The sequence below is a fragment of the Schistocerca nitens genome, chromosome 2, assembly GCF_023898315.1.
Source record: "Schistocerca nitens isolate TAMUIC-IGC-003100 chromosome 2, iqSchNite1.1, whole genome shotgun sequence".
Taxonomy (NCBI): Eukaryota; Metazoa; Arthropoda; class Insecta; order Orthoptera; family Acrididae; genus Schistocerca; species Schistocerca nitens.
In genome coordinates this window covers 1,191,370,176-1,191,396,358 of record NC_064615.1, presented here as the reverse complement: position 1 = coordinate 1,191,396,358, position 26,183 = coordinate 1,191,370,176, and the positions used below count along the sequence as shown (strand labels likewise).

Genomic DNA, 26,183 nt, shown 5'->3' with positions numbered 1-26,183 from the left:
ACCTACATCCTTCTGAATCTGCTCAGTGTATTCATCTCTTTGTCTCCCTCTACGATTTTTACCCTCCACGCTGACCTCCAATGCTAAATTTGTGATCCCTTCATGCCTCAGAACATGTCCTACCAACCGGTCCCTTCTTCTTGTCAAGTTGTGCCACAAACTCCTCTTCTCCCCAATTCTTTTCAATATCTCCTCATTAGTTATGTGATGTACCCATCTAATCTTCAGCATTCTTCTCTAGCACCACATTTCGAAAGCTTCTATCCTCTTCTTGTCCAAACTATTTATCGTCCATGTTTCACTTCCATACATGGCTACACTCCATACAAATACTTTCAGAAACGACTTCCAGACACTTAAATCAATACTCGATGTTAACAAATTTCTCTTCTTCAGAAACGCTTTCCTTGCCATTGCCAGTCTACATTTTATATCCTCTCTACTTCGACCATCATCAGTTATTTTGCTCCCCAAATAGCAAAACTCCTTTACTACTTTAAGTGTCTCATTTTATAATCTAATCCCCTCAGCATCACCCGATTTAATTTGACTACATTCCATTATACTTGTTTTGCTTTTGTTGATGTTCATCTTATATCCTACTTTCAAGACACTGTCCATTCCGTTCAACTGCTCTTCCAAGTCCTTTGCTGTCTCTGACAGAATTACAATGTCATCGGCGAACCTCAAAGTTTTTACTTCTTCTCCATGGATTTTAATACCTACTCCGAATTTTTCTTTTGTTTCCTTTACTGCTTGCTCAATATACAGATAGAATAACATCGGGGAGAGGCTACAACCCGGTCTCACTTCCTTCCCAACCACTACTTTCCTTTCATGCCCCTCGAGCCTTATAACTGCCATCTGGTTTCTGTACAAATTCTAAATAGCCTTTCGCTCCCTGTATTTTACCCCTGCCACTTTTAGAATTTGAAAGAGTGTATTTGAGTCAACACTGTCAAAAGCTTTCTCTAAGTCCACAAGTGCTAGAAACGTAGGTTTGCCTTTCCTTAATCTTTCTTCTAAGCTAAGTCGTAAGGTCATTATTGCCTCACGTGTTCCAACATTTCTACGGAATCCAAACTGACCTTCCCCAAGGTCGGCTTCTACCAGTTTTTCCATTCGTCTGTAAAGAATTCGCGTTAGTATTTTGCAGCTGTGACTTATTACACTGATAGTCGGTAATTTTCACATGTGTCAACACCTGCTTTCTTTGGGATTGGAATTATTATATTCTTCTTGAAATCTGAGGGTATTTCGCCTGTCTCATACATCTTGCTCGCCAGATGGTAGAGTTTTGTAAGGACTGGCTCTCCCAAGGCCGTCAGTAGTTCTAAGGGAATGTTGTCTACTCCTGGGACCTTGTTTTGACTCAGGTCTTTCAGTGCTTCTGTCAAACCCTTCACGCAGTATCGTATCTCCCATTTCATCTTCATCTACATCCTCTTCCATTTCCATAATATTGCCCTCAAGTACATCGCCCTTGTATAGACCCTCTATATACTCCTTCCACCTTTCTGCCTTCCCTTCTTTGCTTAGAACTGGGTTTCCATCTGAGCTCTTGATGTTCATGCAAGTGGTTCTCTTTTCTCCAAAGGTCTCTTTAATTCTCCTGTAGGCAGTATCTATCTTACCCCTAGTGAGATAAGCCTCTACATCCTTACATTTGTCCTCTAGCCATCCCAGCTTAGCCATTTTGCACTTCCTGTCGATCTCATTTTTGAGACGTTTGTAATTCTTTTTGCCTGCTTCATTTACTGCATTTTTATATTTTCTCCTTTCATCAATAAATTCAATATTTCTTCTGTTATCCAAGGATTTCTACTAGCCCTCGTCTTTTTACCTACTTGATCCTCTGCTGCCTTCACTACTTCATTCCCCAAAGCTACCCATTCTTCTTCTACTGTATTTCTTTCCTCCCTTCCTGTCAATTGTTCCCTTATGCTCTCCCCGAAACTCTGTACGACCTCTGGTTTAGTCGGTTTATCAAGGTTCCATCTCCTTAAATTCCCACCTTTTTGCAGTTTCTTCAGTTTTAATCTACAGTTCATAACCAATAGATTGTGGTCAGAGTCCACATCTGCCCCTGGAAATGTGTTACAATTTAAAACCTAGTTCCTAAATCTCTGTCTGATACCTTCTAGTATCTACAGCATTCTTCCATGTATACAACCTTCTTTTATGATTCTTGAACCAAGTGTTAGCTATGATTAAGTTATGCTCTATGCAAAATTGTACCAGACGGCTTCCTCTTTCATTTCTTACCCCCAATCCATATTCACCTACTATGTTTCCTTATCTCCCTTTTCCTACTCTCGAATTCCAGTCACCCATGACTATTAAATTTTTGTCTCCCTTCACTACCTGAATAACTTCTTTTATCTCATCATACATTTCATCAATTTCTTCATCATCTGCAGAGCTAGTTGGCATATAAACTTGTACTACTGTAGTAGGAATGGGCATCGTGGCTATCTTGGCCACAAAGTGCGTTCACTATGCTGTTTGTAGTAGCTTACCTGCACTCCTATTTTTTTATTCATTATTAAACCTACTCCTGCATTACCCCTATTTGATTTTGTATTTATAACCCTGTATTCACCTGACCAAAAGTCTTGTTCCTCCTGCCACCGAACTTCACTAATTCCCACTATATCTAATTTTAACCTATCCATTTCCCTTTTTAAATTTTCTAACCTACCTGCCCGATTAAGGGATCCGACATTCCACGCTCCGATCCGTAGGATGCCAGTTTCCTTTCTCGTGATAACGACGTCCTCTTGAGTAGTCCCCGCCCGGAGATCCGAATGGGGAACTATTTTACCTCCGGAATATTTTACCCAAATGGACGCCATCATCATTTAACCATACAGTAAAGCTGCATGCCCTCGGGAAAAATTACGGCTGTAGTTTCCTCTTGCTTTCAGCCGTTCGCAGTACCAGCACAGGAAGGCCGTTTTTGTTAGTGTTACAAGGCCAGATCAGTGAATCATCCAGACTGTTGCCCCTGCAACTACTGAAAAGGCTGCTGCCCCTCTTCAGGAACCACACGTTTGTCTGGCCTTTCAACAGTAACACCTTCGTTGTGGTTGCACCTACGGTACGGCCGTCTGTATCGCTGAAGCACGCAAGCTTCCCCACCAATGGCAAGGTCCATGGTTAATGGGGGGTAGGCTAGGTATATTAAAAGGGAGGAAAAGGAAATTTTCCAATGTATTTCCTGGCCTCCCCAGTATTAAGGTCCATGATCCGTCACTGATACAATTACATTAAAGATGACGCTTGGACTCACTGTTCCAAGAATATTGCGAATACGATATATTACAATAGAATCTGTTCTTATGGTAAAACCTGAAGGCATGATACACCGTAGTTCCACAAGTAAGCCACCAGTATGCTAGAAAGATAGTACCAAACAACGATCGATAGTCGCGTTCCAATTGAGTAGAGGTTTCAGTGTCAGGAGTCGCCAAAGAGATTGTGGGAACTAGAGACCGACCAGTGAAGTGCATTGTCTGTTCCTTGGATGAGTAGTTGATTGCAGTGGTTCGATGTTTATTCTTTGTTTTTCGTTTTTTGTTTAGAGCTGTACTTCCAACGTTACTCCCAGTAAATAAATGTCTCTAAGTATATGTTTCTGACCTACATAATTGGTGACCCCGAAAACAAGACCGGTTTAAGTTGCAACGTCATTTTTCGGATTACATCCGTTAACCAACAGAGGCGCAAATAATTATTTATAAATAATTTGTGACGTGGTCCTGCAGCTGCAACAAGAGACTGAAGTTTTAAAACAGTCGACGCTGAGAAACGACAGCAAGACGGACACGACGAGATCACAAACTGCGGCGATGACTACACCGCCGAGAGCGCCCACACGCTTCGAAAATTTTTCGCATGCACTTTCGTTCGTGTCAACTGCGTCGTGCCTACAATATTGGGGGCACCTCCACTTAGCCCTCACTACCGGACATATGGTTTGCGATCTTGGAAAGCATTTTCGCACAACAACGGATCACAGTGGACCGTGAACAATTAGCAATTTGTACCAGAGAGCGACGACAATAGTTTCCGATGTGATCCTACACCTACCGTCCGCAGCTCGTGGTCGTGCGGTAGCGTTCTCGCTTCCCACGCCCGGGTTCCCGGGTTCGATTCCAGGTGGGGTCAGGGATTTCCTCTGCCTCGTGATGACTGGGTGTTGTGTGATGTCCTTAGGTTAGTTAGGTTTAAGTAGTTCTAAGTTCTATGGGACTGATGACCATAGATGTTAGGTCCCATAGTGCTCAGAGCCATTTGAGCCTACACCCACCCCATCAACGAGCAGACCTCGCCCTGAAGACTTCCCTATCACTCGCTGCAAAGCTACACGAGCAGAGGCTTTCACAAGTGTTTTACCAGGAGAAAAGTGGGGAGAGAAACCCGTCGGAATTTTGGAGACATTTGCGAGCGATAGTGGACTGTTTCGTAATATCTAATGAGTTGCCGCTACATATCTGGCGACAACAGCTCCCGTCTCACGTACAGTTGACATTAATAGCGTATGAACGACAACCATTGGATAAATTCCTGCAAGTAGCTGATAGAACATATGCCACACTGGAAGCAACTACTGTGACAAGCGTAGCAGCGACGAATACGAGCTTCGCAACAGGTGACAAACACGCGTCACAGTTTTGGTGGAGCCGATGCTGAATTGTGCCGCCGCATCTTGTCGACAATCACCGGAGATCGCTGGAAACTCCGAGAGTTACGGACCACAATGAGACAAATTGTCACACAGTTAAAGAACTTGGTGTTACGGACGGACGCCGATAAGAGGACGCGGTCGCCTCGTTCATCCAATCTATGTACAACAATCAGACACCACTCGAGGTCAAACTACTGCCGATGATATCTGCTGGTACCACAGATGGTTCGGTGCCCGTGCTACAAAGGTCACGAAACCATGTAAATACCCATATGGCAAGGGCAGTTCGAATTAGGCGCCACGGGTTGCGGCACTCACAAACGCCGACGACGACGTAAGAAGCGTCAAACTGCAGCAACGCACACATGGACACACGGCAAAGGTAAGGCCCGTCACGGCATACTTGCTACTTTTCCGACGAGTCACGGCACGAAATCGCGTCGGTTTCACGTGACTGATAAGATTTCAGGCTTCAGATTTTTAATAGACACTGGTTCAGAGGAAAGCACCCTTCCAGTTACGGGCACAGTTAAGACGACAATGCGTGAGCCCTTACAGTTGTTACCCGTGAACAACACCAGCATCAAAACGTATGGGCGCAAAGACATGACGATAGACATTGGTTTTCCTATTTGAGGATATGCACCAGGCTGGTGTTATACAAAGGTCAGACAGCCCACGGCCAACACTGTTACACCTGGTGCGCAAAAAGGACGGCTCATGGCGCCCCTGTGGTGATTACCCCAGTCTGAACGCAAGAACAGGTAAGTACCCCATACCTAATATCCAAAAATTTACCTATTCTCTGCCCGGTGCAAAAGCTTTCTCAGTGTTGCATTGCTGGAAAGCTTTCAGTTAGATCGCAATGGTGCATACCGATGTTGCAAAGGCCGCAGTTATTACACCTTTCGGCCTGTTTGAGTTTTTGTTTATTCATTTGATCTTAAAAGTGTAGTCCAGACCTGGCAGAGCACTGATGAAGTGTTAAAAGGCTTACCATTTTGCTTTGCGTGTTTAGATGACGTATTAATATAGTCAGCTGATACACAAGTTCATGACAAGCATATTCGTGAAATGCAACAGAGGCTTTGTAACTATGGAGTGGTGCTAAATGAAGACAAGTCCGTCATGCCCAAAAGCGAGGTAACTTTCCTAGGCCAATGGGATCCGACCTTTGCCTGAAAAGATTGCCACATTGCATAATCTACCAAAACCAAACTTAAATGATTTTTAGGAATGGTTAATTTTTACCGCTGTCATTTGCCGGCAACAGCTGCCACCCAAGTACCACCGACGGGAAAGAAAGACGAGAGCAAGCGACTGTCAAAATGGACACCAGATGTGAGTAACGCTTTCAGCTTTGAAGACGCAGTGTTGCTTGCCCACCCTGTTCCGGGTGCACACTTGTGGTCGACGTCAGCCAGATCGCAATTGGAGCAGCACTACACCAAGAAGTGAAAGCACATTGACAGCCTTTGAGGGCTTTTTTTTTTTTTTCAGAGAAGGTACTGAACAGACAGACAAAATGTATAGGGAGTTACTGGCGATGTAAGAGAGTGTGAGACATTTTCGGCCTTACCTTGAAGCCCGACCAGTGACAGTTGCACGTATCATAAACCTATCGTGTCATCATTCCGCAACATCAGCAATAAATGTTCCCCACGGCACTTCCGACACAGAGAGTTCGTCAGCCAATTCACTACGGGCACACGGCATATTAGAGGGGTAGAGAACATAGTCGCCGATTATTTTTCTCGAGTATGCAGCGTAGTAAGCATCTTAATTTACGACGACCTCTCCACAGCACAAGAGAGATCAGGAATTGGAGGAGTTACTAACAGATCGACACACAGGATTGCGGCTGGAACAAACAGAAGTGCCAGGAAGCAAGACCAAATTATGGTGTGACGTAACAGAGGCCACGGCCATACATTACACAGCGATTCCGCAACGTGGCTTTTGACGGTGTCGACAACTTAGCACACCCAGGTACAAACACGACTATCAAGCTGATAACTGAGCGGTTTGTGTGGCCGTCGATTAAAATGAGTACCAGGAATTGAATCGTTCGTGCTTTCAATGCCAGCGTTGTAAAGTAGGACGACATGTTCACGCAGAGATTGGAAATTTTGCAGGTTCGCCGACAAGGTCTGGTCACGTTCACCTCGACATAGTGAGCACACTTCGACCCTCAGAGGACTATAAATACTTGCTCACGGCGCTGGACAGATGCACAAGATGGGCAGAGGCTATACCAGTGACAGATGTAGCAGCCGAGACAATAGCAAAGGCATTGGTTGCACACTGGTTACAAGTTTCGGATGCCCCCTTCATATTACACAGATCAGTGACGACAATTCGAATCTAATCTATTTAATGAGCAACGGGATGGTGGAAAGGTGGCACAGAACACTGAGGAGAGAGTCGGACAGAGGCGCTACCACTAGCACTGGTAGGTTTACGGACTGCGTACAAGGCGGATATAGGCGCATCAGTGGCGGTGATGGTTTACGAAGAACCATTGAGAATTCCTGCAGACTATCTCACAGCGGCACCATTACAACCACAAACGGAGCTACCACTGCTGGTACAGCGCATTCCTGACAATGTGGCACAGGTGAGAGGGCCACCGGCGTCCCGCCACGGTGAACATCCGGTCTTCGTGCACAAAGCGTTGGCGGATTGCTCGCACGTCATTTTGCGCACAGACGCCGTACGGGCTCCCCTACAACCTCCTTATACTCGGCCCTACCAAATACAGCGACGTAATGCCCCTACTATAGACATCTCGCAAAATTCAAAAACTGTCATGGACCTTACCATCGCCGAAGCACGAAACCACTCCTGCAGTTCAGGCAAGCCTACACCCAGTCGAACTGAAGACAACGCCAAGATGCCAGTCATACCTGTGCTCACACCTACACATGAACCGGTCGTCCGTACAACAGCTGAGCTGCAAGACACGTCAAATTCATGTAGGGGGGGGGGGGGGGGGGGGAGGAACAAAAAGTGCATTATATTGTAACAAATAAGCCCTCGGTCACAAATATTAAGTCAAAAATTGACCTGGTTTCGACCATACTATGAGCGTCGTCTTCAGAATTAGACTAACTGTACTAAAACATTAGGTATATAGTACATTAATAAAATTAAAGTTTGTACTGACTCGAAAAGATGCAGTACTTACAAGTCACATATTATAAAAGATCTCAGCCGGAAAGGCGACGTCGTGAACACTTGTCAGATGGCGAGCCGCTAAGGGCTGCTCGTACTGTGGACAAGGGTTGCAACAAGACTGAGGTGCCCACTTTAGAAAGTGTGGGCAAGTAAACATGGTGTTGCTACGAGCGCCATCTAGTAGCCGCAGAAACAACTAGGCTACTGTACATTCAAAATTAGACACATGAAATTGTGATGCAGCTGATTCAGGCATAACGTAAGCATTAATAATAACACGATGAAGTTACATATTTATCTGCTTTAAATAGAGATACATTTTGTATCGTAAAAACGTTAGTTATGACATAAAAGAAAACAGCAAAGATGTGACAGGAAAACAACATTTCGGTAAACTGCATTAGGAAATCTGAATCAAAGATCAAGCAATGGCTTTATACAGTCAAAAAAGTTTTTATTTCGCAGCTGCAGCTGTTCGTTGAGAATGAGGCCATCATGACGAGTGAGATGTTTGAAAATCTCCAATTCCTCTGAGACATCTAACCTACGCCCCTTCTTTTCGGTATGCAGAATATTGTTATCGCCTATGGCTTTAGGCACGTGTCCAGTAATTAAGAGATGATCGGCAAAAGATGAATTTAGGGGACTGGTTCCGTTCTTTCTCAAAAGATGTTCTTTGTATCTGACGGTGAAAGCACGTCCGGTTTGCCCTATATAATAGGAGGATCAGGTATCGCAGATGATCTTATAAACGCCAGAACTTCCTGTAGGGGAGCGAATGGATTTCAAATTATGAATGAAATTTCTCCTTAGATTATTATTAGTAGAGAAGGCAAAATTGCAGTTGTATTTGTTGCACCAGTCCCCTAAATTCATCATTTGCCGATCATCTCTTAATTACTGGACACGTGCCTAAAGCCATAGGCGATAACAATATTCTGCATACCGAAAAGAAGGGGCGTAGGTTAGATGTCTCAGAGGAATTGGAGATTTTCAAACATCTCACTCGTCATGATGGCCTCATTCTCAACGAACAGCTGCAGCTGCGAAATAAAAACTTTTTTGACTGTATAAAGCCATTGCTTGATCTTTGATTCAGATTTCCTAATGCAGTTTACCGAAATGTTGTTTTCCTGTCACATCTTTGCTGTTTTCTTTTATGTCATAACTAACGTTTTTACGATACAAAATGTATCTCTATTTAAAGCAGATAAATATGTAACTTCATCGTGTTATTATTAATGCTTACGTTATGCCTGAATCAGCTGCATCACAATTTCATGTGTCTAATTTTGAATGTACAGTAGCCTAGTTGTTTCTGCGGCTACTAGATGGCGCTCGTAGCAACACCATGTTTACTTGCCCACACTTTCTAAAGTGGGCACCTCAGTCTTGTTGCAACCCTTGTCCACAGTACGAGCAGCCCTTAGCGGCTCGCCATCTGACAAGTGTTCACGACGTCGCCTTTCCGGCTGAGATCTTTTATAATATGTGACTTGTAAGTACTGCATCTTTTCGAGTCAGTACAAACTTTAATTTTATTAATGTACTATATACCTAATGTTTTAGTACAGTTAGTCTAATTCTGAAGACGACGCTCATAGTAGCGTCGAAACCAGGTCAATTTTTGACTTAATATTTGTGACCGAGGGCTTATTTGTTACAATACAATTCTGACACGGTCACTGAACCTTAGCAGCTATGTTCAAAGAAGTGCATTTTCTGTTCCTTGGACGAGTTGCTGGTTTTGATGGTTAATGTTTATTGATTGTTTTCCGCTTTTTGTTTAGAGCTGTACTTCCGACGTTACTCCCAGTAAATAAATGTCTCTCAGTTATGTGGGCTTGATCTGTGACGAGCAAGATGTTAGGTTCACCTTTGATGTAGCTCTTTTCATTTAAGCAGGGAGGCTGCATCTTTATGGGATATGAAATCTTCGAGGGGAGACAGGAATTCGGAAAAAATTGCCTGTGGCCTATAGTATGGTACCAACCTCGGCATTTGCCTAAATTGAAAATGGGAAACCACAAAAAACCATATTCACTATTGCCGGCGGACGCGTTCGAACCACCTCTTTCCCTGAATCCACCCAAGCCGCAGGAGGATATAGGTGCGCACTTACAATGACTGACCTCTCTAAACGTTGGCTAGAAGCTATACCCATTACCGACATCTCGGCAGATTCGGTGGCTACAAACTTTCTCAGTGTACGGATGGCCACATTAGGAGTCCCAACCGTGGTGACAACTGATCGGATACGTGAGTTAGCGAACTTTTCACGAGCCTACGATATTATGTGGAAATTTCCCGTTTGTGGATTACAAGCTATCATCCTGCCAGCATTGGCACGGTAGAAAGACTCCATAAAACTCTCAAAGCTGCACTCGTGTGTTACCAGGAGACGTGGACCAAAGCTTTGCCGGTAGTGCTGCTAAAACAGATACCGATCTAGCACCAAGTCAATTGGTTATTAGCGAGCAGTTTCGTATTCCCGCCGATTCAATAGAGCAACGAAATACGACGGTACCTTCCGCTAGCATGCTACAAGACTTCTCACAAGAATTACAACGCTCTACGCAAAAACGTCGTCCATAGGCTCCTCTGCGTCATGGTACAAAACCTACATTTATTCACAAAGATCTTCGTCAGTGTTCACATGTGTCGTTACGAGTAGATGCAGTCAAAGCACCATTGTGCCGCCATATGTGGGAACATACCGAGTCTCGAAGCGTAAGACACATACTTTTTGTCATAGGGCAAGAAGGCAAGGCCACGACAGTATCTATAGAGAGACTAAAAGTAGCGTATGTGGCACAGGAGGAGGACACAGTGCAACCTACAACACTCGGAACCACAAACAATCGACAAGGTGGAGAGACATTAACATTCGACAATACAGTGGTCTTTACAAGCGAGGAGAAAAGTAGTTCACAGACGTGTCAGAAGGAAGAGGGCGGAATACAGAAGGCGGGCAGGAAGAAAAGTCGTGCTGCCTCCAGCAGCCACGGGAACAGCAAAGACCCCGTGAGCACCGGCTGTGGTACATTGATCGACAATAGAACAGCGCAAGGAAGTGTTCTCCCGAGCTGGACGTCGCATTTATCCTACGTGTCCACAGGTTCCAGGCGCACCAGGATTACAGAAGAACATTTTTACGGTCGGAAGAGAAGAAACAGCAGCCACATTCTCCAGAGAGTTGATACACAATGGTATCTGCATGCCCCAGATTCAAAAACTGGAGCCTACTGTGGCGACGTATTACAGTGACAATAGTCCAAAGGCGATAGTTGAGACGGCTGAGAAATTCACAGACGTTGTTAATTCTTTCTAATTTACTAGTTATCATAGTTCATTGTTTATCGGAGTGAAATGAAATGTCGTGTGGCGAGGGCCTCCCGGCGGGTAGACCTGATCGCATGGTGGAAGTCTTTTGAGGTGACACCACTTCGGCGACTTGCGCGTCGACGAGGATGATGAAGACAACAGAAACACCCAGGCCCTGAGCGGAGAGAATCTCCGACCCAGTCGGGAATCGCACCCCCCCCCCCCCCCCGGCACGACAAGCTGGTGCGCTGTCCACTGGCGGACCTTTATCAGAGTAATAATAAAGATTTGGTTTCTGAGTTCGACACGAATGTATTGAGCCACTTATTTCGGAGAGTAGTGAGCGGCTACACAGATATATAGCTATACAAAAAACAAATGAAATTCGCAAAGAAGCTACGAACTAATAAATCTTCTTTTGCTTTGTACGCAAAGATTAAAAGTATAAGACTATACAGGCCAAAAGCGATGCACAATTGAGTGCTGGCACAGACTGGAATGTTATATGGAACTGCTGAATGAACTGAAAAAAAAGGCAAAACAACAAGAAGAGAGGGGAGAGAGAGAGAGAGAGAGAGAGAGAGAGAGAGAGCGGAGGGGCAGGGCTGAGAGGAGGAAAGAGCCGATTTATAAGCTCCCTGAGTCTTGGATATTATATGGGGTAATTAATGATTATTATGTTACAATCCTCTTGTCGTAGTTGACCGTTGATTTTTCATTGTTAAATGCAATGGTGTGGCACTAACTGATGGAGGCGCATTGAGTTGTTGTTGTTGTGGTCTTCAGTGCTGAGACTGGTTTGATGCAGCTCACCATGCTACTCTATCCTGTGCAAGCTTCTTCATCTCCCAGTACTTAATGCAACCCACATCCTTCTGAATCTGCTTAGTGTTTTCATCTCTTGGTCTCCCTCTACGATTTTTACCCTCCACGCTACCCTCCAATGCTAAATTTGTGATCCCTTCATGCCTCAGAACATGTCCTACAAACCGGTCCCTTCTTCTTGTCAAGTTGTGCCACAAACTCCTCTTCTCCCCAATTCTTTTCAATATCTCCTCATTAGTTATGTGATGTACCCATCTAATCTTCAGCATTCTTCTCTAGCACCACATTTCGAAAGCTTCTATTCTCTTCTTGTCCAAACTATTTATCGTCCATGTTTCACTTCCATACATGGCTACACTCCATACAAATACTTTCAGAAACGACTTCCTGACACTTAAATCTATACTCAACGTTAACAAATTTCTCTTCTTCAGAAACGCTTTCCTTGCCATTGCCAGTCTACTTTTTATATCCTCTCTACTTCGACCATCGTCAGTTATTTTACTCCCTAAATAGCAAAACTCCTTCACTACTTTAAGTGTCTCATTTCCTAATCTAATTCCCTCAGCATCACCCGACTTAATTCGGCTACATTCCATTATCCTCGTTTTGCTTTTGTTGATGTTCATCTTATATCCTCCTTTCAAGACACTATCCATTCCATTCAACTGCTCTTCCAAGTCCTTTGCTGTCTCTGACAGAATTACAATGTCATCGGAGAACCTAAAAGTTTTTATTTCTTCTCCATGGATTTTAATACCTACTCCGAATTTTTCTTTTGTTTCCTTTACTGCAGCGAGCAATGGTATGGTGCAGAGGTGGCTCAGGACGTTGAAGGCAGCTCTCACGTGTCATCGGAGAAAGTGGACAGAAGCAATACCACTGTTTCTCATTGGATTACGGACCGCATACAAGATGGACATCGATACCTCAGTGGCGGAGTTGGTGTATGTGGAACCACTGAGAATCTCAGTAGATTACCTACCCGCCGCCGCATCACCGATGCCAACGAACCTCCCATCATTGATACGGGAAATCCGTGAGCATGTGGAAAGAATGAGAAGGCCTACGGCATCTAGACATGCCGAGCGACCACTTTTCGTGCATAAGGCGTTGGCAGACTGTACGCATGGCACGGTCCGCTCAGATTCAGTCAGGGCGCCACCTCAGCCTCCATAGTGTGACGCAATAACCGTACTACGAACATCTCATAGAACGACAAAACTATTAGTGTGTCCTTAGAGAGGGTAAAACCAGCATGGGTCTTACCATAACTGGAGTATGATGACACCCAACAGGGTGAGAAGGACCAAAGTTTGCAACTCACTACGCACGATGTGGCAGAAGAACCCGTGGCAAGAGGACACGGAACCACAATGCAACAGCCCACACCGGCTCCCTCATCCTTACAGCAACAAGTCGTCCGTACGAGGGCAGAGAGGCGAGTCGAGTGCTCCGCTGTGTGGCTGTGTGGGAACGTGGGAGTAACCAGTGATGCGTGCTTCGTTTACTCCGTGCGAGAGCAGTGGACGTTCAGTTAGTTTTCCTTTCCGAGTTAGAAAAATAAAGTATTTTGTGCAAAGCTGTATGTGGGTTTAATTTGTTGCCTACAGAACGAACGAAAACGGGAAGTTTCTATTTCGTACTTCGTTCAAAGAGAAGATGGAGATGATGTGTTCAGCAAGTTTCTGCAGCATTTTGCGAGTGAATTGCAAATGTGTTCAACAATTGCCGCGTATTATTTTAAAAACTGTTCTTGCAGAGGATAAAGTAGGGGTGGGAAATGCGTTAATGTTCAAACTGATGGCATCAAGGAGCTGATTACTCAACACATCGCGAGTTTCAAATGCTGTTCTGCAGAGAAACCTTTATGTAAGGAAAAACAATTGTTGTATAAGTTATTTGCAACAGGTCTACACGTTATACATTATTATTCTTATCATCATCATCATCACCATGATAAGAAAATTTATCAGCTCTTCAGCAATAAGTCTGGTTACGTAAGCCATACATTAGTTGTACATACTCCTACAACTACAAAATTACCGGTGTTGTAATGTGGATTTGTTGTTTCATTTCAGACTCCCAACAGTATTTACCATCCCACCTATCGATCAGAGTAATGTTGAAGTTATTCTTTGCAGCTAATAGTGAAAATGAAGGAGCCCTGTCCTGCAAGTACCACCGTCATTATAAGTTTTTCACGTGTGAGTTTAACCTCGGATTTGGAACACCATCCACAGAAATATTCAATTATTGCGAGGAACGCCAACAACGTTTGAAGTGTGAACAGGACGGGGAGGCGCGCAAGACATGAACACAATGCAGAGAGATTTCATGAGCTCATGGATGCAACTGTAACATGTGATGATACAGCTTGTTTTGTATCTGATGTGATGCAAAATCTGCCTCTGCCTTGTACAGTTTTTGGTGAGGCGTTTTACTATCGCCAGCTCTGGCAGTATTATCTGGCTGGCTATTGTTTGTCATTACGGCCCCAAATTAAAACAAGATAAAACTGATGTGTCATTTTACAGCTGGGCTGAAAATGATGCTATGTGGGCAAGTTCACAGGTCTGCAGCGCGCCATTCCACTATTTGTCTTAGTTCTGTACTGTAAATCCACAAATAAAGAAAATCTGTTTTGTACTGGCTGTAGCGCGCAAAACAAATTTTGTTACGTTAGCAGTACTTAGTAAACTTGCTTATCTGTTCGATCTAACTATTAATATAACATTCCCTGTGAGGGGGCGCAGCTTTTTGCCAATAGACCGAGCTTTTGGACGGATGGAGAAAAAGTGGCGTAAAATAGAGCAAGCCTTTTCGCTTACAGAGTACCACAACATTTTCAGAAGTGATTGGCGTGTATACATTGCAGGGGAAGACTGGTTTTCATGAAACTGGAAACGTTCTTCCAAGAAACATAAATGTATTTTAACATACGAGACATTAAAAGCATTGAGGTAGATCGCGGCAAAGTAACTTGCTAAACAACGTCTTCTAGCATAAAAATGTGCTCTCACACACTATTAAAGAGGAGCAAAAACTGGTCAATACTAAAACCAGTAAAATAAACTTTAGGGCATCCAATAAAGGAGAAGAAGTCGGAAGATATTAATTCGCTTTTAAGTAAGTTAGGCATTACCGAGCACCATCACGCAATGCCATTGTCGCAAAAGGTATTGGGACAGAGGGAAACAGATGCAGTGAATGACTCTCCTGATGATGAGCTCTGAAAGACTGTACAACCTTCATGTAACCAACATCTAAACTTAATAAACTGCATACGTTATTTTTTTTTGCTTTCTCCTTCACAGACTATCCTTAAAATATTTTTACTACCAAAATGTCTTAACTCCGAGGCACGTGACACTCTTACTACCACTTGTAATAGTGGAGGATTTGAAGAATCAGTGCTAATATCGTCAGTGTAGTTACAAAAAAAAAATCTCTCATAATGATAAGTAAGTGAAAATGAAAACAATAATTCTGGACTTTGTTATTTCATGGATTTAAGACACTTTGAAAATAAACTCTTCAACTGGAGTTCTAGAACCTACTTCCTCCAGTCAGTGGGCTACTCTATTAGTAATAGTGCGAAAGCCATCGAGGAAGACCTTTCTGGTTCAAATGGCTCTGAGCACTATGGGACTCAACTGCTGTGGTTATCAGTCCCCTAGAACTTAGAACTACTTAAACCTAACTAACCTAAGGACATCACACACATCCATGCCTGAGGCAGGATTCGAACCTGCGACCGTAGCAGTCGCACGGTTCTGGACTGCGCGCCTAGAACCGCGAGACCACCGCGGCCGGCAGACCTTTCTGTGCGACGATTTTAAAGTAACCATAAACGCCCAGTCAGAGATTAAGACAAATCCTGTTCCAAAGCCCAAAGAATTATTGTCCAAATTAAAAGGAGGAAACTTTGTGGGGCGGCGAGTGTTGAATTTAGGAAAAATATGCTTGCTGTTCAAATGTTTGAATGTTGAATCAGTTTCTGGCTTTTAGAATGTTGTTAATGCTGTCTTTCGCCGTTCTCAACACTGGCTCTCTATTTACTTTTTAGCACCCAGAAAGTGATTTAACAAAACGTGAATCCTGTAATTAGAGTTCCTAGTGCCCACTTCATCTGAGAATACAATTATAGCTGCAGCTTATAGCTCTGAGGAATTAGGAGATTGTCCGGGATTTCTAATCAAAAACGATTTTCCAAAATAGTTGAGTATATTCTCAAAGTCACAGATAAAATAAAAAAAACACAAGTATCCCTACAACCTAACTATCAGAGCAGTTCAGAGTCTAATGCGCTGATGCAACTATAAATGTCCGAATTAAATGTTAAAAAGAATGCTCGCCATAATTTGATGAAAATATTTCATCAAACGCCACGCTAAATAATGGTAGAATGTCTGTCCCACGACGGCAAGTGAAAATACGACAATACGCAAACTGAAGCTAGAAAATGAAAATCATCCCAGAATTAACACCTCACTTGAAATGATTTCATGGTTACGCGTATCTCTAGTAACTTAATACGGCACCCGAGGCTGTTTGTCGCAGTGATACAGACGCGACGCGACTCCCGACACAGATGGCGTGTTATTCAGCGTCTGGAGAGAACTGGGGCCTTGCTTCCTCGCGCAGCGTTCTTATATATAAAGCCGCGGTGCGGACAGCTAAGGGAACGCCTGATCAAATCGGCACTCCCGACTAGCCGCAGGGCTAGTAACGCACCACTTCAAGTTACATAATAAATTATAGCTTCTTTTGCTGATGGCCGATGAAGCTCTTAATTTAAATGTGCATTCAGCACGCAGGTAAGTATTGATAATAAATTTTTGACGTGGCTAAGTTAAATATTTTGGGCGAGAGAATTAATTAAATTACACTGCACGCAGTAGATGAGCTCTGAACTGGCCCTTTTGAGATCCGCTATCGCTATAATTTTATTGGTATTCAAAAGAAACTTTTCACATCTTCATAGTCATAGCGGACCTCCAACCTACACTCCTGGAAATGGAAAAAAGAACACATTGACACCGGTGTGTCAGACCCACCATACTTGCTCCGGACACTGCGAGAGGGCTGTACAAGCAATGATCACACGCACGGCACAGCGGATACACCAGGAACCGCGGTGTTGGCCGTCGAATGGTGCTAGCTGCGCAGCATTTGTGCACCGCCGCCGTCAGTGTCAGCCAGTTTGCCGTGGCATACGGAGCTCCATCGCAGTCTTTAACACTGGTAGCATGCCGCGACAGCGTGGACGTGAACCGTATGTGCTGTTGACGGACTTTGAGCGAGGGCGTATAGTGGGCATGCGGGAGGCCGGGTGGACGTACCGCCGAATTGCTCAACACGTGGGGCGTGAGGTCTCCACAGTACATCGATGTTGTCGCCAGTGGTCGGCGGAAGGTGCACGTGCCCGTCGACCTGGGACCGGACCGCAGCGACGCACGGATGCACGCCAAGACCGTAGGATCTTACGCAGTGCCGTAGGGGACCGCACCGCCACTTCCCAGCAAATTAGGGACACTGTTGCTCCTGGGGTATCGGCGAGGACCATTCGCAACCGTCTCCATGAAGCTGGGCTACGGTCCCGCACACCGTTAGGCCGTCTTCCGCTCACGCCCCAACATCGTGCAGCCCGCCTCCAGTGGTGTCGCGACAGGCGTGAATGGAGGGACGAATGGAGACGTGTCGTCTTCAGCGATGAGAGTCGCTTCTGCCTTGGTGCCAATGATGGTCGTATGCGTGTTTGGCGCCGTGCAGGTGAGCGCCGCAATCAGGACTGCATACGACCGAGGCACACAGGGCCAACATCCGGCATCATGGTGTGGGGAGCGATCTCCTACACTGGCCGTACACCACTGGTGATTGTCGAGGGGACACTGAATAGTGCACGGTACATCCAAATCGTCATCGAACCCATCGTTCTACCATTCCTAGACCGGCAAGGGAACTTGCTGTTCCAACAGGACAATGCACGTCCGCATGTATCCCGTGCCACCCAACATGCTCTAGAAGGTGTAAGTCAACTACCCTGGCCAGCAAGATCTCCGGATCTGTCCCCCATTGAGCATGTTTGGGACTGGATGAAGCGTCGTCTCACGCGGTCTGCACGTCCAGCACGAACGCTGGTCCAACTGAGGCGCCAGGTGGAAATGGCATGGCAAGCCGTTCCACAGGACTACATCCAGCATCTCTACGATCGTCTCCATGGGAGAATAGCAGCCTGCATTGCTGCGAAAGGTGGATATACACTGTACTAGTGCCGACATTGTGCATGCTCTGTTGCCTGTGTCTATGTGCCTGTGGTTCTGTCAGTGTGATCATGTGATGTATCTGACCCCAGGAATGTGTCAATAAAGTTTCCCCTTCCTGGGACAATGAATTCACGGTGTTCTTATTTCAATTTCCAGGACTGTATTTAAATCTAAACATCCTAGCCTTATTTATTAGCCTACTTAATCTATCTTGCTTCCTTCAGTTTTGAGACGAAAACTAGAAAATCATGAATTTCCACTAAAATCTTAATTTGTGAAATCCAAAGTACTGTTTTTATTAAATCATTATGAAAGATGAATCTAAATATAAATTTTGAAGTCTCTAGCTCTTTTCTGTTGCGCCAATGATTTTTTTCAGAAAAACGTCCAAATTTCGAAAATGGCTGAAGTTATAGAACTGATATTTAACACATATTAATTTAGTATTACTTCTGACATGCCAGAAAAGTTTTAGGTTCTTTGCTTGATTTTTAAAGTATTGCGCAACATTTATGACGTCAGAGCTAGTTACAGCAGACTGGCTGGCACACAATGGAAAGGCTGATATGAATTTACTACAGCGTGAGTAGGCTGCTTCCCTACAACTTCTCCTCCAAAACACACTTTGCGGATGCGTATCTCCAACTTCCCCTTGATGCAGAATCTCAAGAGTTACTTACACTTAACACGCCGCCGCATTATATCATTTGAAATGCCTAATGTTTTGTATAGCAAGTGGACCGCCATTTTTCAACGGTTTTGGAACAATTAGTACCAAAATTGATGGGTGCGTTAAATATTCAGACGACATTGTAACATGGAGGAACAAGTCCACAATCTGAAATCTTTACGAAGTTTCATCTCGTCACGCATCATAAACTGCTGATCTCCTTATTCAATCTACCAGCAAAGATTCTGGAGAGGATTGCTCACCACCTCCAGCACTGGGCCTTATTTCCTTATTTTTGGCGCACTACCAGTACAAGATTCATTTCCGCAACACGACTGAGGATGCCAACACAGATGCCGTCTCCCATCTTCCCAGGGGATCTGACGGAGTTCAACAATTGTGTATTTCCACATCGACGAAGAAGCACAAGCTGACGTAGATTCTTTTCCCATTACCAACTAATGGGTAGCAGATGCAACCACTAATAACGGGATGCTCCAAGAAGGCCACAGTCACATATTTTACGAATGGCCCGAACGACGATCTCCCAAGGCTTATGCGGCATTCCATCAGTTCTTTAAAGCCCGCCATCAGCTCATTTTTATCGAAGGAAAATTCTCCTCATTTCTGATGAGACACATCCACCTCGTTCCTTATGTCAGCACGTCCGGTAACTATTGCATCAAGGTCACTGGGGGGGGTGGGGGGTTGGGGTATCCCGAACTACTCTCCTCGCTCGTAGTTTCACTTACTGACCCATGAACCAGGAGATTGAACTACTCACTCGAACATGACTATTCTGCCAAAGCCTGCAGGCAGCCCCACGACATTCATTTGTTTCTTGGCCACCATGTGGTCACATTTTAGTATGGGTAAACATTGACTTTGCTGGGCCAGTGCTTAACACCACATTCTTGATAGTGGTTGACACTAACTCCAGATTTCTTTACACTGTCCAGTCCATTGCCACATCAACCACCAACGCCATCACAGCCTTAGAAAAAATTATTGCAATTGAAGGTCTGCTGCAAGTGCTGCTAACTGACAATAGTCCACAATTCGGTAGTAAGGAGTTTTGTGCTTTTTGTGCCCAGTACGGCAATCGCCACGTTCCAACACCCCCTTCCATCCACAGTCTAATGGATAAGCTGAGAAGATGGTCTGCATGTTCAGAACTCAGATGAAGAAATACTTCCAGGATCACTCCACGGATGCATCAGTAACTTTTTTTTGAGCAGTTACGGGTCCACATCCATCAGGGACAAAAGTCTAGCAGACCTTCTCCATGGACGACAGCCCCAGACCCTCTTGAGCCTCCCCATGCTGATGGCACGGCCAGCTTCACCACTGCACACTTTCCAGTTTTGCACTGGGACCCTTGTGCGAGTGGAAGTATTTGGTCGGCAATCAGACTGGATTCCAGGAACCGTAACCCAGCACTGTGGCTTAAAAGTCTTCAGAGTGCAGATTCTGGATTGGGAGGTTCTGCGGCATGCCAATCAACTTTATCCCTGACTAGTTTCCCAACAGTCTTTCCCTTCCCCCTATCTGCAGTGTTATTACCAGTCACCTGCTTTCCATCCTATCCCAAGCTACCCAGCCAGTGTAACACTAGATTTATGCCTTTTGACCACACCCCAGCAAGAGCAACATACAGCAGATGTTGGCCAGCCACAGAGCCTGTCCTACTCACACTATGAGATTTCATCCAGCCACCAACCAATAATAATTCCTGACATTGATGAAGACATGGTGCTGGCTCCTCTTGCTCTGCCTGCTCTGCTGCCGATGTCCACACTATACAACTTTCGCCCCTAGTCTGGGCGTTTTCATCCGTATGCTCCTGTGCCCCAAAACACCAACAATGCTGAGGACTCCGACACGCTTCTCCCTGCAAGGCAGGCCGCCTTCACACACTTGCACTTCAACAAACAGCGATTGGCCACCCAGAACGCACAGCGACTGGCTGACCATAATATACGATGACCCCAGCCGCTGGCTCTGTTAAATGCGCAGCCTTATTTAACACCACCACCGACGTCTACAAGCCAGTTCCCTGTGTGCTGTGTTCTGGTCCACAACTCGGAAGTGCTACACGGCAGAGGACTGGTTTGTGTCTTGGACTGGTTTACCTGCTGCTCGATGATGACTTGGCTGTGGTCCGAACTTAGAATCTGATTGCCATATTGGAACCTCAACGTCAAAGTTCACTAGGCTTAGTATGTCAATAGACTTGAAGCTTTGCAACAGAATTCAACATTCCACTTGCGCTTCCTGGACATTGGTATAGTCACTATCAATTTATAGTATTTTCATGAAGTGCTCGACTACCACTTGGCGCTTGGTGACAGAATTATTTGTATCAGTGTTGTGTTAATAAATTGTAGAAAATAGCACACACATCTACTGAGCTAATAACATCATTTCAGATTATTTCTGATGTCTTTCCTCAATCTCCCGACACTATGACAACAAACACATTCATAAGAACAAACAAAAGATGCCACCAGTACTCAACTACTCACTGATGGAAATGTGAGCCTTCAGATCGAATGACACATTGCCTTCAACAACTACCACATTACTCTGTGATGTCTCTCAGAGAAAACCACGGCGATTGGTTCCCCTCAACATGCAATGCGAAGTATCTGACAGACTGCACAAGCTCAGCCATCCTGGCACCAAGGTAACAACACGACTGTTTGTGGACCATATTGTATGACCTAATGGAAAAAGGTGACTGTTGCCTCTAGGCACGATGCCCTTTACACAGCTAACAAAGCAAAACTGTGCATCACGCTCAACCTATATTAGGCAACTATCCCATCCCGACAGCACCTTTCATTCACATTGACACCGTTGGGCCACTACCCTAGTCTGAAGGATTTTATTACATTCTCTCTGGCATTGATAGAATGAATTACTGGGTAGTGGTGGTCCCCCTCCACGATATATGGCAGACACAATCACACGGACTTTTGTCGAACTATGGATTGCACGCTTTGGTGTTCCTGACAGTATTACGACCGACTAACGCAGACAGTTTGAGTCAGCCCTTTTCAATTAGCTTCGCCACCTCTGTATGATCGACCGTGCACATACCATTGCTTACCACCAACCAAGCAATGACCTGGTGGGGAGGTGGCGTCTGAATACGAAGAGGGCCTTCACGCTCCACTCGCCATTTCAATGTATGGAGAATTCCTTACACTCCCTGCACCAAATAGGACGACACATCAAAAATCGCATTCACCATACATGGATCCCTCCAGTATTGTGACCCTCCACGCTGAACACTGCTACCAGGTGATGTTGGGTTATGATGCAATATGACCTGCATCACAACATCCTTATTTGGGACCCTACAAAGTGCTCCAATGCCAAACCCAGACCTTTGACATTTTGACTAACGAGAAACCTACCACTGTCTCCCTTAACACTATCAAACCACGTGGATACTGCCAGAGAACCTCCCCATCGTCACTGGACAACCACAACACTAACACACACAATGCAACAATATAGTCACCCCGAGAGCTAGACAACGCTTCTGCATATCCGCAAGAACCGAATGACCAGAGCACACCTCCTACATCACGGTACGCCTGTACCAGATGACCACTCCAGCACGTCGCCCCCTACCACAAGTACAGCATCTGTCGCACTACTTGTTTCTCTGCAAGACATGGTCCGATTACGTTTCACACCAGCACCGATGACGATGTGATCAGTCAGCTACGCTCCCAGACGCAGACGCCAAGTCCCTCCCTCGCAGCTGTGCGACACTGGCCGGCACTCACGCTCTTGTGTGCTGCACACTTCTGTCCTAGGGTGATCCAACATCTCTGGGATGCGTGGTCGACTTGAGTACAAGTTGGACAATGTAATTGGACAGGTGATCTGTACCAGTGCTGTGTTTAATCTCATGATCCAGGTGTGTGATCTCTTTCGGTGGCTTACTACCGCCATTGTACATCACTTCCTACACATTTATTCTAACCACACAACTTTTATGAGAATGATGTCATGTTTCTTGGAATTTATTGAAGCTATGGTGTCTGACCGTAGAAATCATTACCTGCTTTTAGATGGAAACTTACAAATTTTGCGCACTTGAGTTAACTCAAACACACAGCTGACATCAAATATCTTCATACGTGCATAATCACAGACAAAATGTCGAGTCCTCTTCAAACTATTGCGACAGTCATTAATATTTTACTAGGTACAGTTTTCTATTTATGAAATTACAAAAGCATACCTTCAACCAAGCCAGCATGAGTTTCTTTGGTGGGAATTTGGAGCGGCCAATCTGATAACGGACGATGAGTGACCATATCAATCCGAGAATCAGTTTGAGGTTTCCATTTACGATGTCAATATTCCCTGCAAAATAAAATTGTATATCAGATATCTTTTCTTGGTACACCCTTAAAAGTGAATAGACATATACTTATAATATGCTTAATAATGTAATTTCACAACATGCAATGTTACGTTGTCAACAAATTTCGTGTGATGATCAATACAACAATCACAGAAATTCGTAAATTGTAAACCGCACGTTAAGTGTGATATTTTGGAGCAGTGGTGGAAACAACAAACAAGACTGCGACACACTGCTGGCAGTCTGAAAGTTAACCACAGTTTTGGGGGAGTGGGCAAGATGGCACCCAGATTTATTTGATTTATTTATTTATTTTTATTTACACGTCAAGTTCTGTAGGACGAAATTGAGGAGCAACGGAACGTGTCAGTACACGAAATTACAACATAAAAGTAATAATAGATAAAAATAAAATGTTTATGAACCCGAAAAAAGTCAGTCCATAAGTTTAAGTAAACGCAAATAACAACACAACATGAATCAGCTTAATTTTTCAAGGAACTCTTCGACAGAATGGAAGCAGTTACCCATGAGGAAACTCTTCGATTTCGATTTGTAAGGGCGTGGATTACTGCTAAGATTTTTGAATTCTTGTGGTAGCTTATTGAAAATGGATGCAGCAGTATGCTGTACACCTTTCTGCACAAGAGTTAAGTAAGTGCGATTCAAATGCAGATTATTGATCGTGACCGGGCAAAATATCTCACGAAATAAGCGCCAACGAAAAAACTACAAAGCACGAAACTTATCTAGCTTGAAGGGGGATACCAGATGGCGCCATGGTTGGCCCGCTAGATGGCGCTGCCATAGGTCAAACGGATATCAACTGCGTTTTTTTTTTTAATAGGAACCCCCATTTTTATTACATATTCGTGTAGTACGTAAGGAAATATGAATGTTTTAGTTGGTCCACTTTTTTCGCTTTGTGATAGATGGCGCTCTAATAGTCACAAACATATGGCTCAATTTTAGACGAACAGTTGGTAACAGGTACGTTTTTTAAATTAAAATACAGAACGTAGGTACGTCTGAACATTTCAATTTGGTTATTTCAATGTGATACATGTACCTTTGTGAACTTATCATTCCTGAGAACGCATGCTCTTACAGCGTGATTACCAGTAAATACCACATTAATGCAATAAATGCTCAAAATTATGTCCCTCAACCTCAATGCATTTGGCAATACGTGTAACGACATTCCTCTCAACAGCGAGTAGTTCCCGTTTTATTTATTTCCACGACGCGTTTCAGAAATAGTGTCTTGTTTCTCGACTAGGCAGTGCTACTAGTTCCTCCAAAAAAGCATAACACAACAAACACACAAAGTCATACTAACTAATGTAAATCCACCCGATGATGGAGGTTTAAACCTTTGAAATGCGTCGTGGAAATAAATAAAACGGTGATTGGTAACAGTAAACTTGTTGTTTCATTTAATGTCAATAACAGTCACGGTAAAGCAAAAAAAAAAATAGTTCAAATGGCTCTGAGCACTATGGGACTCAACTGCTGTGGTCATAAGTCCCCTAGAACTTAGAACTACTTAAACCTAACTAACCTAAGGACAGCACACAACACCCAGCCATCACGAGGCAGAGAAAATCCCTGATCCCGCCAGGAATCGAACCCGGGCGTGGGAAGCGAGAACGCTACCGCACGACCACGAGATGCGGGCACGGTAAAGCCTAACCTAAAATGTCCGCATCTAAAGCGAGTAGTTCGCCTTCCGTAATGTTCGCACATGCATTGACAATGCGCTGATGAATGTTGTCAGGCGTTGTCGGTGGATCACGATAGCAAATATCCTTCAACTTTCCCAACAGAAAGAACGTGCGGGCCATAGTATGGTGCTTCGATGACCAATCCACCTGTCATGAAATATGCTATTCAATACCGCTTCAACCGCACGCGACTATGTGCCGGACATCCATCATGTTGGAAGTACATTGCCATTTTGCCATGCAGTAACATCGGTACAACATTACGTAGGAAATCAGCATACATTGCACCATTTAGATTGCCATCGATAAAATGGGGGACCATTATCCTTCCTCCCATAATGCCGCATAATACATTAACCCGCAAAGGTCGCCAATGTTCCACTTGTCGCAGCCGTCGTGGATTTTCCGTTGCCCAATAATGCATATTATGCCGGTTTACGTTACCGCTGTTGATGAATGACGCTTCGTCGCTAAATATAACGCGTGCAAAAAATCTGTCATCGTTCCGTAATTTATCTTGTGCCCAGTGGCAGAACTGTACACGACGTTCAAAGTCGTCGCCATGCAATTCCTGGTGCATAGAAATATGGTACGGGTGGAATCGATGTTGATGAAGCATTCTCAACACCGACGTTTTTGAGATTCCCGATTGTCGCGCAATTTGTCTGCTATTGATGTGTGGATTAGCCGCGACAGCAGCTAAAACACCTACTTGGGCATGATCATTTGTTGCAGGTTGTGTTTGACGTTTCACAAGTGGCTGAACCACTTCATGTTTCCTTAAATAACGTAACTATCCGGCGAACGGTCCGGACACTTGGATGATGTCGTCCAGGATACCGAGCAGCATACATAGCACACGCCTGTTGGGCATTTTGATCACAATAGCCATACATCAACACGATATCGACCTTTTCCGCAATCGGTAAACTGTCCATTCTAACACGGGTAATGTACCACGAAGCAAATACCGTCCGCACTGGCGGAATGTTACGTGATACCACGTACTTATACGTTTGTGACTATTACAGCGCCATTTATCACAAAGCGAAAAAGTGGTCCAGCTAAAACATTCATACTTCTTTACGTACTACAGAAGTAGGTAATAAAAAATGGG

The 26,183-nt window shown here is 44.4% G+C and overlaps 1 protein-coding gene across 1 annotated transcript in view; it reads right to left on the bottom strand.

Moving 5' to 3' along the window:
• Nucleotides 1-26,183, bottom strand: part of LOC126237535 (filamin-A) — a 914,413-nt gene that overhangs the window by 693,500 nt on the left and 194,730 nt on the right. The window contains exon 2 of the mRNA XM_049947718.1: nucleotides 23,217-23,341. Within this exon, the coding sequence (XP_049803675.1) occupies nucleotides 23,217-23,234 (18 nt within the window). The 5' untranslated portion in view covers nucleotides 23,235-23,341. The remainder of the gene's footprint in view (nucleotides 1-23,216; nucleotides 23,342-26,183) is intronic.